General features: G+C 57.1%; 1 protein-coding gene across 2 annotated transcripts in view; it reads right to left on the bottom strand.

Moving 5' to 3' along the window:
- The window catches only part of ARHGEF10L (Rho guanine nucleotide exchange factor 10 like), a 141,543-nt gene that overhangs the window by 81,357 nt on the left and 44,100 nt on the right, over positions 1-16,086 (bottom strand). For both annotated transcript variants that reach the window (XM_075994489.1, XM_075994495.1), the window contains 2 exons: positions 4,357-4,496; positions 3,074-3,157 (listed from right to left, as the gene is read on the bottom strand). In XM_075994489.1, the coding sequence (XP_075850604.1) occupies positions 3,074-3,157; positions 4,357-4,496 (224 nt within the window). The remainder of the gene's footprint in view (positions 1-3,073; positions 3,158-4,356; positions 4,497-16,086) is intronic.

Here is a 16,086-nt window from a genome sequence, read left to right as displayed (position 1 = left end):
CGAGGCTGGAGCACAGGGGTCCCAGCCTCAGCCCCGTCACTGGGAGATCTTGGGCAAGGCCTTTCATCCCTCTGGGTTTCGTTGCTTCATCTGTCGCCTGGAGAAGAGCCGGAGACCTCACAAAAGTGGGGTCAGACCCCAGAAAGTGCATGAAGATGAAAATGCTTTTGTAACATATAAGAAATGTAGCATTGGGAAGGGTTAAAAAAATGTCTATTCAGCCAGGTGCAATGGTGCCCACTTGCAATTGCAGGAACTTGGGAGGCTGAAGCAGGAGGAGGGCTTGAGGCCAGGAGTTCGAGGTTGTGGTAGTGCACTATGATCACACCTGTGAATAGCCACTCCAGCCTGGGCAACGTAGCAAGACCCAGTCTCCAGAAAAAAAAAAAAAATTATCTGCTCAGAAACGACTGTGCCACAGACCAGAAGCCTTGGTTATCAGCGACCTCTCTGCAAAATGCAGGTGATAGTAAGCTGACAGGGCAAGGAAACAATGTGGCCAAGATGCTCTTAGGAAAGAGCCCGGCATGTGGCACAGACTCAGCCAAAAGCAGTGAGGGCTCACTCGTGGTTGCTCTGGATGGGCACAGGTGCTGTCCCACTGACCCTGAGCCCCCAGCTCCACCCCAGGAAGGCTAGTGGGGGTGGGGCACTGGCAAAAGGCAAGGAGATCGTCTAGCAAAAACAAAACAGATGTGCTAAGGCTGAGTGGAGACTCGGGTCACAGGACCAGGAGAGAACATGGGTTATTTTTAAGCAAAAGACAATAGTGAGTAATGCCTCCAGAGAGTGTAGCAGCTGTGACCTTTACTGCTGTCCTCTCACTGCCATGGAGGCCCCAAGCCTAGTGACCAAAGAGGCAGAGCTCAGTTTTACAGATGAGTCAGCTGAGACCCAGAGAAATAAAGCAGTTCTCCGCATGACCTTTCCCAAACACCTGCGAGTTCAGGATATTTTTGTTTTATATGAAGAGGCCAAGGCCCAAAGGCACAGAGCCCTGTGCCCAAATCAATGGCAGAGCTGGGATCCGGACCCAGGGCTGTGTGTGTCCCCTGGCACATACAGCCTGCACCGTGGCTGATGACCTCATCTCTGAGTTTCCGCAAAGCCCACGTCAGTTCCGGGCAGGCCAGCGCTGGGACGCTCGGCAGGAGAACACTAACAGCAACAGGCAGCAGCGACCCTGTGTGCAGAGTGCCCACCCAGAGCCAGGCCCTGTGCTGAGCTCGTTACAACTGGGTCTCACTCCACCCTTTACAGACCTGTAGGTGGGGATCTGCCCAGGAAGTGGGCATGGTGGTCCTCAATTTGCAGGCTCAAAGCTAGAACTGCCAGGCCACCTGCTCCTAACCACTTTAAGGTAGGATGGCAAGGATGTGCTATATCCTCCCAGACCCTGCGGTGAGGGGGTGTGAGGGGTTATTTGATTGGGGTTATTTGATTGGGGTTATTTGATTCAGGTGGGAAAACAGTCCAAAGGGGTTAAACAACACTGAGACCCCTCAGCCACTCAGACCTCCTGCCAGCTCTAGGACAGTACTGTAAAACCCTACTGCCTCCCAACGAACTATTCCATTTCCCCACCTCCCTGCATTCAAATGAGCTGTAAGCAGGAAAATGCACTATGAGCACATCCCAGGCCTGCTAAAGGGACGAGCATATCATTGGTCCATCTGTCCCTGTTCCTGTAACAGCAGTCAGAGGCGTGGCTCTGGGGCCCGCGTGCCTTACCATGTTGTCTGCGTGACTCTCCCATCGGACCGCGTGCAGCCCAAGAGTGGTTATAGGTGCTCAGACTAGGAGCTCCTCAAAAGCAGGGGCTGTGTCTCCCCCATTAGATGGAGAGCCCCTGAAAACAGGCAGAATAGTAGAGCAGAAAAAGCAGGTGCAGTGGCTCATGCCTATAATCCCAGCAGCTTGAGAGGCCAAGGCAGGAGGATCGCTTGTGGCCAGGAGTTTGAGGCTAGCCTGAGCAACATAGTAAGACACCATCTCTACAAAAAATTGTTTTAATTAGCTGGGCATGGTGAGGGGCACCTGTGGTCCCAGCTACTCAGAAGGCTGAGGCAGGAGGATGGCTTGAGCCCAGGAGTTTGAGGTGCAGTGAGCTAAGATGACACCACTACACTGCAGCCTGGGAGAGAGAGCAACACCCTGTCTCTAAAAAAAGAAAAAAGAAAAAAAAAAAAAAAAGAAAGAAAAGACAGGACAAGAAAAAGCAGAGTCATCTGTTCAAATCCTGGCTATGTGCTCTGGGCTGGTGGCTTAACCTCTCTGAGCGACTGAAGCCATAAGTCCTGCCCTGCTGACCTCGTGGGCTGACTGGACAGGGGAATCCAATGTGCTTTATGTGTCATAAAATGCCACTCAAATCCTCCTGGGGCAGGGGACAGAGCACTGGACTTGGAAGTTGGAATGACCCACCTTCAAATCCCAGCCTTGCCTCTACAGTTCCCTATCTGTACAATGAGGACAAAATCCCCCAAATCAAAGTTTTGAAGCAGATACATGATGCAAAGCAGGTTGGCCTAATGTGTCCGAGCAAGATGGCACTTCCTGTTAACTGTTATTCAGTGTCCCTCCTCTCTCCCACCAGGTGTGCTCCAGCAGGACCTGCCCCATGCCCACCCCACTTCCCGGCTGCCACAATCTCCCACCTGCCTGTCCTACCTCGGTCCTCGACCCATGGCAGGTGCAGGGCTTTCTGCAGCATCATCTGCTATACCCTTTGGGTTTAACAATCTGCAATCTTCCCCGACAGCCCTGGGAAGCCTGGACTATGGCCCCACATCCCGAGGGAGGAATCGAGGCTTAGAGAGGGGAAATGACCTGCTCAGGACCCACAGCCCGAGCGTGGCCCTGCTGTGATGCCAGGCCCTGCCCAGCCTGGCCTGACCCTGCCCCGGCCAGCTCCAGCGCTCTGGATGACTGCAGTGGTTTTTGCAGGCAAGGAGGAGGAGCACTGCACTGGGTGGGGACGGAAGGAAAGGGAAGGAGACGGCCCTCCTCAGGCCCCACCATCCCTCCCCAGACCCCTGGAGAAGAGAAGCAAGGAACGTGGCAGAGACTATACCGGGCTGATGGGCATCCGGGCTCTCGCAGGGGACGTCGTCATAAATCACATCTTCTTCCAGGGCGGGGAAAGTGAACCGGTCGACTGGGAGGGAAAGGGAAGAGACAGGACACCAACGCGGCTGTGGCGCCGGCCTTGGCCAAGGCGTGCACACTGACACCAGGACTGCACCGGCAGGCGGCACACGGCGCCCTGGCCTCTCTGCCAGCCCGGCCCAGCCGCAGCCCCGCCAGATGCTCTCGGGGGATGCTGCTTCCCTGCTTCTCCCCGCCCCCCAGGCTCTCCAAGGCGCCCTCCCGGTGACTGCACAGACCTCCCCCCCCCCCGCGCCCCCCCAGGCAAGGCCTGCCCATCTGGCTGATGGGGCAGCTGCTCACGGCCCGCAGGCGGCATGACGCATCCTGGCACCTGTGCCCTGGCCCCCAAGCATCCTCAGTCACCCAGGCCCCTGGGACGAGCCCCTCCCCCGTGGAGCTGAGCCAGGATTCAGAAACCAGCCCCTGCCCCAGATGGGAGCCTGTCCTCACCCCACGGGCCTTCCGGGAAGAAGTTATGGACCCACTGTCCTAACTGTGATGTTCCCTGAGTCCTGGAGCCCAGCCAGAGCCTCACAGGACCCCTCTTCCTCCTCCCGCACTGACTCTGCCTCCAAAGGGGCCCGCAGGCCTGCCCACCTCTGGCCAGTTCCCTAGGTGAGGCCCTCAGCCTCCCCGCTGGCTCCACCCACCCCAGAGCGAAGGGACTGCAGGGCAAATGTGGCCGCATCCCTCGCCTTCTGTGGCTGCCTATTGCCTTCAGAAACCTAAGCGTGGCCTCTGGCGCCTCAGGAGCGGGGGCGATGGCAGGCCCACCTCACCCCATTCGCCCACCCATTTGCCCGTAATGCTGACCCACCCGACGGAGCCCTGACGCTTCCTGAGGTGCCAGGTATCCCCTTGCTGATGCTAGGCCCTCGCACGAGCTGGCCCCCCGCCCGGGACCCCTGCTCCCTCCCTCCCTGCCCGCAGGACTCATCGAGGCACCACTGCCTGGCACCTGCCTGCCTACGTGTCTGTCCTGCTCACAGAGGGCCCCTCCCGGGTCACCAGGGCACTCCCATCACCGCCGCCCCGGCCTGTCGCTGGGGCTCCGTAAGCAGTGGAAGAGCAGACGAAAGGTGGAACGTGTCATCTACTCCTGGGCCTCGGCTCTCGGGGGCAGTGGTCGGTCAAGGGGAGACCGTATCCTGGCACTGCTCTGGCGCTGCCCGGGGCGGGCAGTCGGCGGGGGCAGGGGAGACTTACTGCGACGCGAGCTCTTCCGCTTCCAGCTGGAGCGCCGCACCCCGGAGCAGGCAGCGTCCACCGCGTCCCCATTGCTCACCACAGCCGGCACCCTGCGGTGCCGAGACACGCCGAGACACCCTCCGAGACACGCCGGTGAGCTGCAGGGGAGGGGACGGCAGCCCCTTGAAGCCTCTGGCAGCCCCTGGCCAGGTCATCAGGGCAGTGAGGAGGCCTGTGGGGGGTGGCCTTGGACAAGGACGTCTCCTCTCAGTGTCCTCGTCTTCAGAGGGCACTACGAGACCCGGCCGGCTGCTTCACAAGAGCGTAAAGATCAAACGCGCTCACGGTGGTGAGTACCAAGCACTCCGTGAGACGGCCTGTCTGTCCTCCAGGGCCGACTCCACAGATCTCCATCGTCCCCTGTGCCCATGAAGGTCGGGGATCCCTGCTTCTTGCAAAAAAACAAGGACCTGCAACGCTTCAAAACACTATCGTGGGAGGTAGAGCTTAGTCCCCCAACCCTTGAAGATGGGCTGGACCCAGTGACCCCTTCCAAAGAACAGACATGCAAACCACGGAGCAGAGAAACCTGCAAACACAGTCTTAACCAAGAGATCAAGGTGAGTCTCTCCAGAGATGATTCGAGGATGCTACATGCCCCCAATACGATGTCATGAGACAGGCACCTTTGCTTACCCCAAACCCATAACCCCAGTGTAATCACGGGAAAAACATCAGACAAACCCAGACTGGGGACAGTCTACGAAATGCCTGGCCCTCACCCTCAACACTCTCAGGCCGTGGAAACCGAGGAAAGACCGAGACACTGTCACGGGCCAGAGGGCTGCGGAGACGGGACAGTTAAGTGCAATGAGGGACCCTGCACTGCATCCCGGAACAGGAAATGGGCCTGAGTGGGAAAACTGGTGAAATCCACATAAAGTCTGGAGGTCAGGAAATGGTCAGGGACCAACGCAGGCCTCTCAGCGTGGACAACTGCACCAAGGGCCACGTAAGACGTCGACAGCGGGGAGGCTGGGGGCGGGGGTGTGCGGAACTCTGTGCACCGCGTCACTTCTCTGCACGTCCAAAATTATTCCAACATGAACTTTTTTTTAAAAGTTGACATTCAAAAAATAAAATAAAATAAAACAAAGACCGCTTATGCCAACTTAGAGGGCAGAGGCCTTAGACTGCCCGAGACAGCAGCCACTGTTTACAAGGAATTGCTTTTAACTTCCTGGCACCTGAGCCCTTAGCAGGGGACGAGGAGAGGGACACGCAGACCAAGACAGGGCAGGGGAGAGGGTAGGGACACGCAGACCAGGACAGGGCAGGGGAGAGGGTAGGGGAGGAGGATGAGAGGGGGGAATTCACGCTGCTGAGCACAGCCTGCGCCAGGCCCTCTGCCTCACCTTCCCAACAATGCCGGTGTGCAGGCACGTAGAGGAACCCGCCCAAGACCACGCTGCCCGGGGAGTGGCAGGGCCCGGCCGTGAAGCCAGCTCGCCTGGTCACGAGGAGAGCAGTGATGGTACAAATGCCCTCTGCCTGTGCTGTCCAGCATCCAGCACGGCGGCCACCAGCCACACGGGCTACTGAGCACTTGAAATGCGGCTCAAGTGTGACCACGGAACTTAATTGTATTTCTTTTTATTTTAAGCACTGTAATTTTAAACAGCCCATGTAGCTAGTGGCCACTGTCCTGGGCAGTGCGGTCTAAGTCACCTGCACTATTGGAGGAGCAAGTCTCGGCTCACGTGTTACCAGAAGCCAGCAGTGTCGCCCGGGGCGAGGACGGCGGCGTATTTCAGTCCTGGGGTAGCGCTTTCCACGACAGGAAGCACAGGCCAGAGGAGACAGGGCTGTTCTGGACCAGGAAGGGGGTGCTGGGCTGCAAGGAGCTGCCCCAATCGCTAATAGCTGCTTCCCTGAGCTGCCACCTTCTCAACACAGAAACATCCAGAAAGGGCTGAATTAGCCGCCCAGAAATGCTCAGGCAGAACCATACTGTTCCAGCTGGAACCGACCTGAGCTTAAGAGAGGCTGGCTTGACAGGCTGCCAGGCTCTGATACACAACCATGACGATCGGTGACCATCACAAAGCACCCTGCAGCGCCTGCCACACGCTGCTTGCTTTGCTTTACATATATTTGCACATTTAATTTCATAGGAACACACAGGAGGTGGATGTCATTATCCCCATTCTACAGGCAAGGAAACTGAGGCTCACAAAGATTCCATTACTCAACCAAAGTCACTCAGCTAATTGGTGGGAGCTGGGATCTAGAGCTAAGTCTGTCTGCAGAGCATGTGTTCTTTCAACCAGACCACTTGGAAGCATTTGCCATTAAACATGCACCTACGTCACAGACTTGCTGTGTCATAAAGTCTCCTAAACTCTTCCCTGTTTAGCCAACATTTTTTAAAAAGGAAGGAGAGCAGCACCACTCAGCACATAGTCAGAGGCACAAGTTCAAGTCTCTGTGTGCTAGGTTCTGAATGCCTGTGTTCCCCCCCAAAGTCCATGTGTTGAAATCCTCACCCCCAAAGTGACAGAATTAGGAGGTGGGGCCTCTGGGGAGGTGATCGGGTCAGGACAGCAGAGCCTCCATGCCGGGATTAGTGCCCTTACAAATAAAAGAGGCTCCCGAGAGCTCCCCTGCCCCTGCCACCATGAGAGAACACAGCAAGAAGGGGCCACCTATGAACCAGGAATCGGGCCCTCACCAGACACTGAATCGGCTGGCACCTTCATCTTGGACTTCCCAGCCTGCGAACTGTAAGGAATAAGTTTCTATTGTCTATAAGCAACCCAGTCTATGGCCTTTTGCTGGAGTGGCCCAAACAGACTAGGACAACGCCCGGCAGGGGTGGGGAACCTGCGGCCTTCTGATTTGAAGATTCTCCTTTTTTTCAGCACCAAAGGAGGCAAGAGATGCTTCATCTTTCTCTGCTGCATCCGTTTTAATCACAGGATTTGTTCTGCAAAATTTGGATTCAGTCAAAAGGCTGCACTTAAGGACCCAGAAGGCCACATTTCACCCTAAGGCTGCAGGTTCCCCACCCCAACACTGAGAAGGCCCTGTGTCAACTCTCAAGGTGACATCCGGGCAGGGCTGGGCACCCTGGGTTGGGGGGTCAGGCAGCTTCAGAGAGGATCTGAAATGTGCTGTGCAGACCAATAGCCGGGGAGGCTGAAGTGCGGGCCCCGTCCTGGGGCATATTAACGAAGCCAGCTCAGGCGTGGGTCCCGCGTCCTGGCTGGGGAGTGGGGGTCCACAGCACAGAGCAATCACCTGCCTGCCACCCGCACTGCCCAACTCGCCTGGCCAGCAAGTGCCACAGCAGCAGTTTGAATAGAGTTGATCTGCCTGTAAAGCCTCCCAATGCCAGCTCTGCGGCCCCCCCCAGACTGGAACAGGGGTTCCCTAGGAAGCAAGACAGGGGAAGAGGAGTAAAGGAGGGGAGGAGGCAGGACACAAGCAAAGGTGCAGCTCAAGGCAAGTATGCAAAGAGAGCATGGCCAGAAATGAGGCTGGGGTGTCTCCTCCCCGCTTGCCTCTTCCTGCTGTCCGCCTAGGCAGCTGCCCCACCCTGCAGCCACCCAGGGGCGGCCTCTCCCAGCTGCTGTCTGGAAGTGGCTGGAAGTCTAATGCTTCCTGTGACCAGACACTCCTTCTGGGGCCTCCTCAAAGGCTCCAGATAACAAAAGAGCCATAAAAACCAACAAGAGGCTAATTATCTCACTCTTATCTGAGCTTCCTGCACTCCCAGTGCCTCTCAGCCTGAACTTGAGAGCAAGGCCAGCGACTAGAATTACGCCAGGCTGCCAGGGTGAGGCCAAATCCATGCAGAGAAATGGAAGAGGAAGAGTTCTAATAAGAATGGGCAGACGCACAACAAAGTTCATTGACAGACCATGGTCTCTGGTCCACAGAGCTCCAGGCGCCTCTGTGCCCCACCCCCTCTCTCCTCAGGGAGCAGCCAGGCGGGAGGGGCCTGGGCCCTATGACAGGGGGACCCCCACGCCCACACACCACGATGACCAAAGCCCGCCCACTCCAGAGAATGGCAGTCCCCGCCCTCCGCAGCTGCTGGGACAGGCCCCTGTTCTCAGTGAACCTCCATGGTGAGAGGGGCACCTTGCTGAAGTAACGGGAAAATATCTAATCCTGCTAATGACAGCTAAAGATCCATCATGAGCTCTCTGCTCTCCCTACGGACAGGCACCCTGCAAGGACTCTGTTTTCACCAACATCTGAAAAGAGCCGGGAAAAGACAGAAAGAAACATAAATCTCTCTCTTTACATTCCCCAGCCGCTGCCCTTTAGAATCTGTCTCTACAGCCTGAAGGAGTTCCCGAGAAGCTCCCGGACAGGCAGTAGGGGACAAACTTCAGGCTCCAGAGCAAAATCATATTGCCTCACAGACGAGATCTTTGACATGACAGCCACTTCTGCGGTTATCTGCCGGCCGAGAAGAGAGGAGGGTTGCAGCCTTCATGGTACCCTGTTATCAATAATTCGGCTACAGCCATAAATCATCTTCACCCCCTTTTTACAATTCCTAAATGAAAAGCCTGAATACCTGATTCTCTCTGCCAACACTTTTCCTCTCCCTCCATGTCACCGTGTTGGCCCTTTCCCACTCGGGAAAGTAAAATAAATTTCTTTCTTCTATCCTAAACTTTGGAGAAATGTTTCTCAAACCCGAGTGCACCAGCACTGCACCCTAACACACAGGGCCCCTCCCCAGAGGCCACGTAGTGTCAGGGGAGAGACGCCCCAAACCAGAACAGGCTGGGAATTCCTGGCCAGCTGGGCCCACACATATAGGCATTTTGGAGCCTTTTCTGGGACGAGGCATGAAAAATATGAATGGGGAAAGAACTCTATCCTTGGGGAGCGGAAAGGACCAGAATGATATTTGCCTTAGACGGCCTGGAGGACAACCCCAGCCTGCAGGACAGGGAGGGCCGGGACAGCAGAGCCCGCCCAGGACAGCTCCACTCCCACTCTGAGTGTCCCCACCTACCTCTAAAACTGCCCCCACCACCATAACCCCAAATCCAAGAGATTCAAAGGAAAGGCAAAAACAGTAAGCCCAGATTAAACCTATTGCTAGATTTCTTTTCTGCCCTGGCTGCTTTCTGGTTGATAAGAACACGGTAAAACCAAAAGGACCGTAACAACTATCTGGTCTGAATATTCAAAGCCAGTTCCCCATTGGAGGCACCCAGGGAGCTCCTAAAAGATCAGGGTGCTGGGGACCCTGCCCCCGTGACTCTGACCATTGGTCTGGGGAGGGGCCCAGGCATGGGTGCTTTTAAAAGCTCCCCACTGGCAGGGCATGGCAGCTCACACCTGTAACCCCAGCACTTTGGGAGGCTGAGGTTGGAGGATCATTTGAGGACAGGAGTTCAAGGCCAGTCTGGGCAACACAAAGAGACCCTGGCTCTACTAAAAAAAGAAAAATTGGCTGGGCATGGTGGTGCACACCTGTAATCCCAGCTACATGGGAGGCTGAGACAGGAGGATGGCTTGAGCCCAGGAGTTCGAAGCTGCAGTGAGCTATGACTGTACCACTGCACTCCAACCTGGGTGACAGAGTGAGACTCTGTCTCAAAAAATAAATAAATAAAAATAAAAGCTCCCCACTGGCTCCAAGGTGCAGCTAAGGTAGAGAACCGGGCTCACAGGCTTGGGGTGAATTAGCACACACTCCAGAGCCAACAGACCTAGGGCAAGACCTCGGTTCTGCCACTCGGCTGTGCGTACTAGGATGAACCACTTGATAGAGAATGGGGCAAATAATCAATTCTACTTCCTGTTGTGAGGATTAAATGTGATAATGCAGGTAAAGCACCCAGCACTTCTCCACGCCTCAGTTTCCATATCTGTAAAATGGGGCAATAATACCTCCCTCTTAGGATTTTGTTGAGGAATAAATTTTAAAAAGGCATGTATAGCCTGGGCAACCCCATCTCTACAAAAATAAAACAAAGAAAATAGCTGGGTGTGGTGGTGCACACCTGCAGTCCCAGCTACCAGGAGGCTGAGACAGGAGGATTACTTGAGCCCAGGAGTTTGAGGCTGCTGTGAGCTATGATAATGCCACTGCCCTCCAGCTTGGGTGACAGAGCAAGACCCTGTCTCAAAAAAATTAATAACTAAAATAAAATAATTTAAACAATTTTTTTGAAAAAAGGCACGTAAAACCAGTAGCACAGGGTCTGGCCCGCGGTAAGTCCTCATGTGCATTCCTTCCCTCCACCTCTCCTCCAGGCACAGGGTCCCTCGATGGCCGGCACAGTGGGGCCTCCACCCTGCAGAGTTTGCCTCGCCATGCTGCTACCCGCCGTCCCTCCCACACAGAGGGGTTCCGGGACCCCGGCTGTCTGTCCTGTGCCACCCGGCATGTGGCCCCAGGTCCACTTACTGAACGGGGACAGCAGGAGAGCCACCCAGGGGAAGTCTGGGAGGGCCTCACAGGCACCCGTAACTCGGTGCTCAATGGGGAGCGAGCGCCAGGCCCCTGAGAGCCATCTCTACGCAGCTGGTCCCACGGCAGGGGGCTGACCCCCAGCCTGGCCTCTGGCCTCCTGCCCCGTGGCACGTGCACCTCCCTCCCGACATCTCGGGGGCCCTGGGCTTGCCAGTCGGACGTGGACGGGCTCTGCACCCCAGCAGCAACGTGTGGCGGGTCATGGGGGTGTTGTGGACGCAAGTCCCATGGGAGATGCTCACAATATGTGATTAGGCAAAAAAAAAAAGGCATGGACAGCATGTGCAGTAAAACCAGAGTTCTATATAAAAACTCAAGTATACTCATATAGGTGCCGAGGGAAGAAGGTAGGCAGAAACACACAGCAGAACTGAAGGTGCTTTTAGTCTACTATTTTCTGTACTTTCTAATTTGTCTGCAACGAACATGTATGATTTATTTACAGAAAGGGAGGGAGGGCGGGGGAGCGGGAGGGTGGAAGGAAGGGAGGGAGGCAGGGACCTCTCGGCCAATGCTAAGTAGTGGACTGGCCAGTGTGGGGTCCCTTGTGCCCAGAGTATTCCCCGCACAGATGTGCACGCTTTGGGGACAGTGACAACGAGCAGCACACTGGCCAAGCACCTGATCCCCCTCTCATTTCATCCTCCAGCAGCACCATCAAGTGGGTCTCATCATCCCGCTTCCCAGAGAGGAAACTGAGGGTCAGGCAGATAAGCCAACGAACAGGTCCCGGGCCACGTGGCTAACGTGAGGGCAGGTGGCATCCAAACCTGACCTGCTCAGGAGAGGGCAGAGCCATAGGGGTTAGAACACAGGTCTGGAAGCCAACGGTGTTTAACCCTCTGCCGCGTCTCACTCCGTGACCTCGGGCTGGTGTCGTGTCCTCTCTGTGCCTGCTTCCGCATCTGTAAAATGGGATCATGACGGTGCCTGGCCCCTCAGAGCATCACGAGGATCAGTGAGAAAGGGGGCGCAGGGCCCTCCAAACAGAGCTGGGCGTGTGAGGGGCACTGGGTCCACCAGGCACATAAAATTCACATGGCCTGGCACAGCACGACAACCCCTCATCGCAGGCGCACAGGAAAGGTGCTAGATGGGAGGACGGAGGGGTGGGAGGACGGAGGGGTGGGGAGGACGGAGGGGTGGGGAGGACAGAGGGGTGGGAGGACAGAGGGGTGGGAGGACAGAGGGGTAGGACAGAGAGGTGGGAGGACGGAGGGGTGGGAGGACGGAGGGGTGGGAGGACGGACGGGTGGGAGGACGGAGGGGTGGGAGGACGGAGGGGTGGGAGGACGGAGGGGTGGGGAGGACAGAGGGGTGGGAGGACAGAGGGGTGGGAGGACAGAGGGGTAGGACAGAGAGGTGGGAGGACGGACGGGTGGGAGGACGGAGGGGTGGGAGGACGGAGGGGTGGGGAGGACGGAGGGGTGGGAGGACGGAGGGGTGGGGAGGACAGAGGGGTGGGAGGACAGAGGGGTAGGACAGAGAGGTAGGAGGACGGAGGGGTGGGAGGACAGAGGGGTGGGAGGACGGACGGGTGGGAGGACGGAGGGGTGGGGAGGACGGAGGGGTGGGAGGACGGAGGGGTGGGGAGGACGGAGGGGTGGGAGGATGGAAGGGAAGGGCAGGGGGAAGCCAGGCTAGTTGGCAGAGTACAGGCCAAGGGCTGGCCGAGCACTGTTCTGGACACGCAGAGAGGGCTGAAGAGGAAGAAGAGACAGAGCCCCTGCCTTGGGCCTTGAGCCCAGCCCCCTAGGCCAGTGACCCTCCTCTCTGGGTCTGTAAAATGGGGCCCACAATAATGTCCTCTTTGCAGGGCTGTTGCATTAATCTCTTGTTGCTGCTGTAGCACGTTACCACAAAGTTAGTGACTATTTTCCTATAGTTGTGGAGGTCAAAGGTCCACAATGGGCTTCACTAGCTACAAGCAGGGCCGCGCTCCTTGCGGAGGCTCCAGGGAAGAAGCCATTCCCTTGCCTTCTCCAGCCTCGAGGAGCCGCCGGCACTGCTTGGTCACGCTCCCGTCTCCATCTCCACAGCCAGCAGGGTGGCTTCTGCCCACCTCTCCTCTGCCCCTCCTGCCCCACATGGACAACCCCTGTGATTCCACGGGGCCCACCAATAATCCAGAATGATCTCCCATCACAAGCTGCTCAAGTTAACCACACCTGCAAAGTCCCTCTGCCATGCAAGGCAGCACATTCAAGGTTGAGGGTATGGAAGTCTTGGGGCCGGGGGGCCATTATTCCGCCTCCCACAGTTGTTGTGAGAATCACAGTGAGATGTGATTCTGGGCTTCCTCTTGCCCTTCCCCTCCTTCCTCCCATCCCTCCTTCCTCCCATCCCTCCTTCCTCCCAACCCTCCGTCCTCCCACCCCTCAGTCCTCCCACCCCTCCGTCCTCCCACCCCTCCGTCCTCCCACCCCTCCGTCCTCCCACCCCTCCGTCCTCCCCACCCCTCCGTCCTCCCACCCCTCCGTCCTCCCCACCCCTCCGTCCTCCCACCCCTCCGTCCTCCCACCCCTCCGTCCTCCCAACCTTCCATCCTCCCATCCAGCACCTCTCCGGTGCGCCTGCGATGAGGGGCTGTCATGCTGCGCCAGGCCGTGTGAATTTTATGTGCCTGGTGGACCCAGCACCCCTCACACGCCCGGCTCTGTTCTGAGGCTCTGCCCCCACCCTTTCTCATTGATCCTCGAGACACTCTGACGGGCCAGGCACCGTCGTGATCCCATTTTACAGATGCGGAAGCAGGCACAGAGAGGACACGACACCAGCCCGAGGTCATGGAGTGAGACGCGGCAGAGGGTAAACTGTTGGCTTCCAGACCCGTGTTCTAACCCCTCTGGCTCTGCCCTCTCACGTGGAGAGGGCCACGTAAGCTGCACAGTCCGTGCACGTGTCAGCCGTTAGCAGTGACGTGCCTTCTTTGTGCCAGGCACGAGGGACGAAAGACTGACGAGGCCGAGTCCTGTCTCTGCAGGGACCCAGGCACAGCAGTCACTAGATTCCTCAAAGGTGTGCTCAGTACAGTGAACAGCTACGTCGCAGGTACCCTCAAAGGGCCTGGGATCCAAAGGTCACGGCTCTGATGTGGAAACTGAGAACTGTTTCCACCCTCAGAGGTGGAAAAGATAAAAAAAGAAGACAAAAAAAAAAAAAAAAAAAAAAAAAACAGCTTTTTCAATTTAGGGACTTGACAAAGGGCCAGAGAGGTCTTTGGTGAAAGGAAGGGCCTGGTCTTCATGAACCTCCCACGGGGGCCGCCCCGGGGCAAAGCCCACGGCAGCCAGGCCTTGGGTCCCACACGGACCCTGTGGGACAGGACACGGGAGGCTCAAATGCTCTGGATTTAGGAACAGCGGGTGGAAGGACAAGCCTAGGATTCCAAACGACTCCCGACCAGGTCTGCGGCAATCTGGAAAACCTTCAGAATTTCCTCTGGGGGCTGGGGGTCACACTGGCCTAGCTGACCTGCTCTTCCTAGGCACCCCCATGACCCCCACACCCAGAAGCCTCAGAAGCCACAGGCCACCAGCGCCCTGTGTCTATTCTGTTCCAACGGTGCTTCTCTGAGCCTGGTCACATGTCCAGACCTTCTCAGCTCCTCAATCATTCCAGGGAGGACAGGTCTCCCATCCTTTCCAGGAATCCGGCTGCCCCCTTCCTCCCTCCAGCTCCAGCCCAGGTGGGAGACATTGCCCAATGGACAGCACAATCCATCTTGTCCAGAAAAGCCCAGGAAGGGGCAAGACAGGTACCTCCAGGGTGCCCGTGAGGGCCCCCACGGCTGGGGTCAGTAGCTGAAACCCTGACCCGCTGGGAAATGCCGAGGCCACAGGGGCTCTGTGTGGACACAGCCGAACTGGGCAGGAAAAGCAAACAACCCGGCAGGGGCCGGAGTCCACGGCGCTGCTGCACTTAGAGGTGAGAGGTGCAGACTTGAGTCCAGGAAAAACACAGGAAGCCAGTGACCCTGGGCATGCACGTCTCCTGGCCACCGCTGGGTGCCCGGGGCTGCCCTTCCAACCACAACTCCCCCGGGAGAGCTCAGGGTAGACATGAGTGCTTGGGCTCCAAAGTCCACCCGCACCCTGTGCCTGCACAGCTAAGCCGTGAGAGTACAGTAGCAGACACAGCATCTCCCCCTATGAAAAACAGAAAGTGTCCCTGTCCCCAGGGAGGTGACTGCAGGTGGGAGACACACCTCCACACCACCCCCCCACGCTCACAAGACCTCCGTGGGGAGAGAGAAGGGAAGAGGCTGCTTTCATTTGCTCCCATTCCAAGGGAAGGGGCCTCACCCAGAATCACGCACCAGGCAGTACCAAGTGCGGCTCCCCAGGTGGGGTCCATGGAACATTCCACCCACTGCTTAGAAACCTCTCTCCCGAGAGCTCAGAGGTCATCCCTGAGCAGGCAGAATCCTTACCCAACACGTACACAGTCAGGCATGCATATGGACGTGGCTACCCCCTCCCACAGGCACCAAAGCAGGAGTTCCTGCAGGAAGGGAAGTGACAGTGGCGGGCACCTGGCCTCCGGGCCTTGGTTCTGAATGTGTTATCCACATGTAACCATGGACACAGCACCTCACTCCCATAAGCCTCAATTTCCCCATCTGTAAAATGGGTAATGACAGTGTCTACTTCCCAGAGATGGGAGGAGTAAGTGGGACTGGGCATTTAGCTCAGTGCCTGGTATGCAGCACACATGATCATTACTATATTATTGCTACTATTATTTGCTGTTGTTATTATTATCTGCTAACAGATATGTCCCATTTGGGAAAGAATGTGCCACCAGTTAGCCGAGCACTCTGATGCTTGCTTTTCCCCAGCAGTGGGGCGGACGAGCTCTCAGCCATCCTCACCCCTTGGGACTGTTGAGCAGGGTGGTCCAACTCTAAAATCGCCCCTGGGTCTTGGCCAAAACACACGCCTGGCAACACCAGCAGCTCCGTGTACCCCACAGCAGCCTGGCCGCCCCCTCTCGGCAACCCAGCAAAGCAGGCGAAGGGACAGGACGGGGAGGTCCCCGGCCTCAAAGCTAGAGCCGACCCCACCCCCACTCCGTCCTCAGTGCAGCTGCTGCCAAGGTTACTGGCCTGCAGATCGGCCTCAGTCATCCTCGTGACCACCCGCCCCGCGGTGTGGTTCTCCTCACTGTGGAGACAGGGGACACAGACTCCGAGAGGTGGGGGGCCAGCCCGTGTCCCACGGCTTGCCGGTGATAAACCC

Source organism: Microcebus murinus, chromosome 2 (genome assembly GCF_040939455.1).
Source record: "Microcebus murinus isolate Inina chromosome 2, M.murinus_Inina_mat1.0, whole genome shotgun sequence".
NCBI lineage: Eukaryota > Metazoa > Chordata > Mammalia > Primates > Cheirogaleidae > Microcebus > Microcebus murinus.
This window is presented reverse-complemented; position numbering and strand designations above follow the sequence as displayed.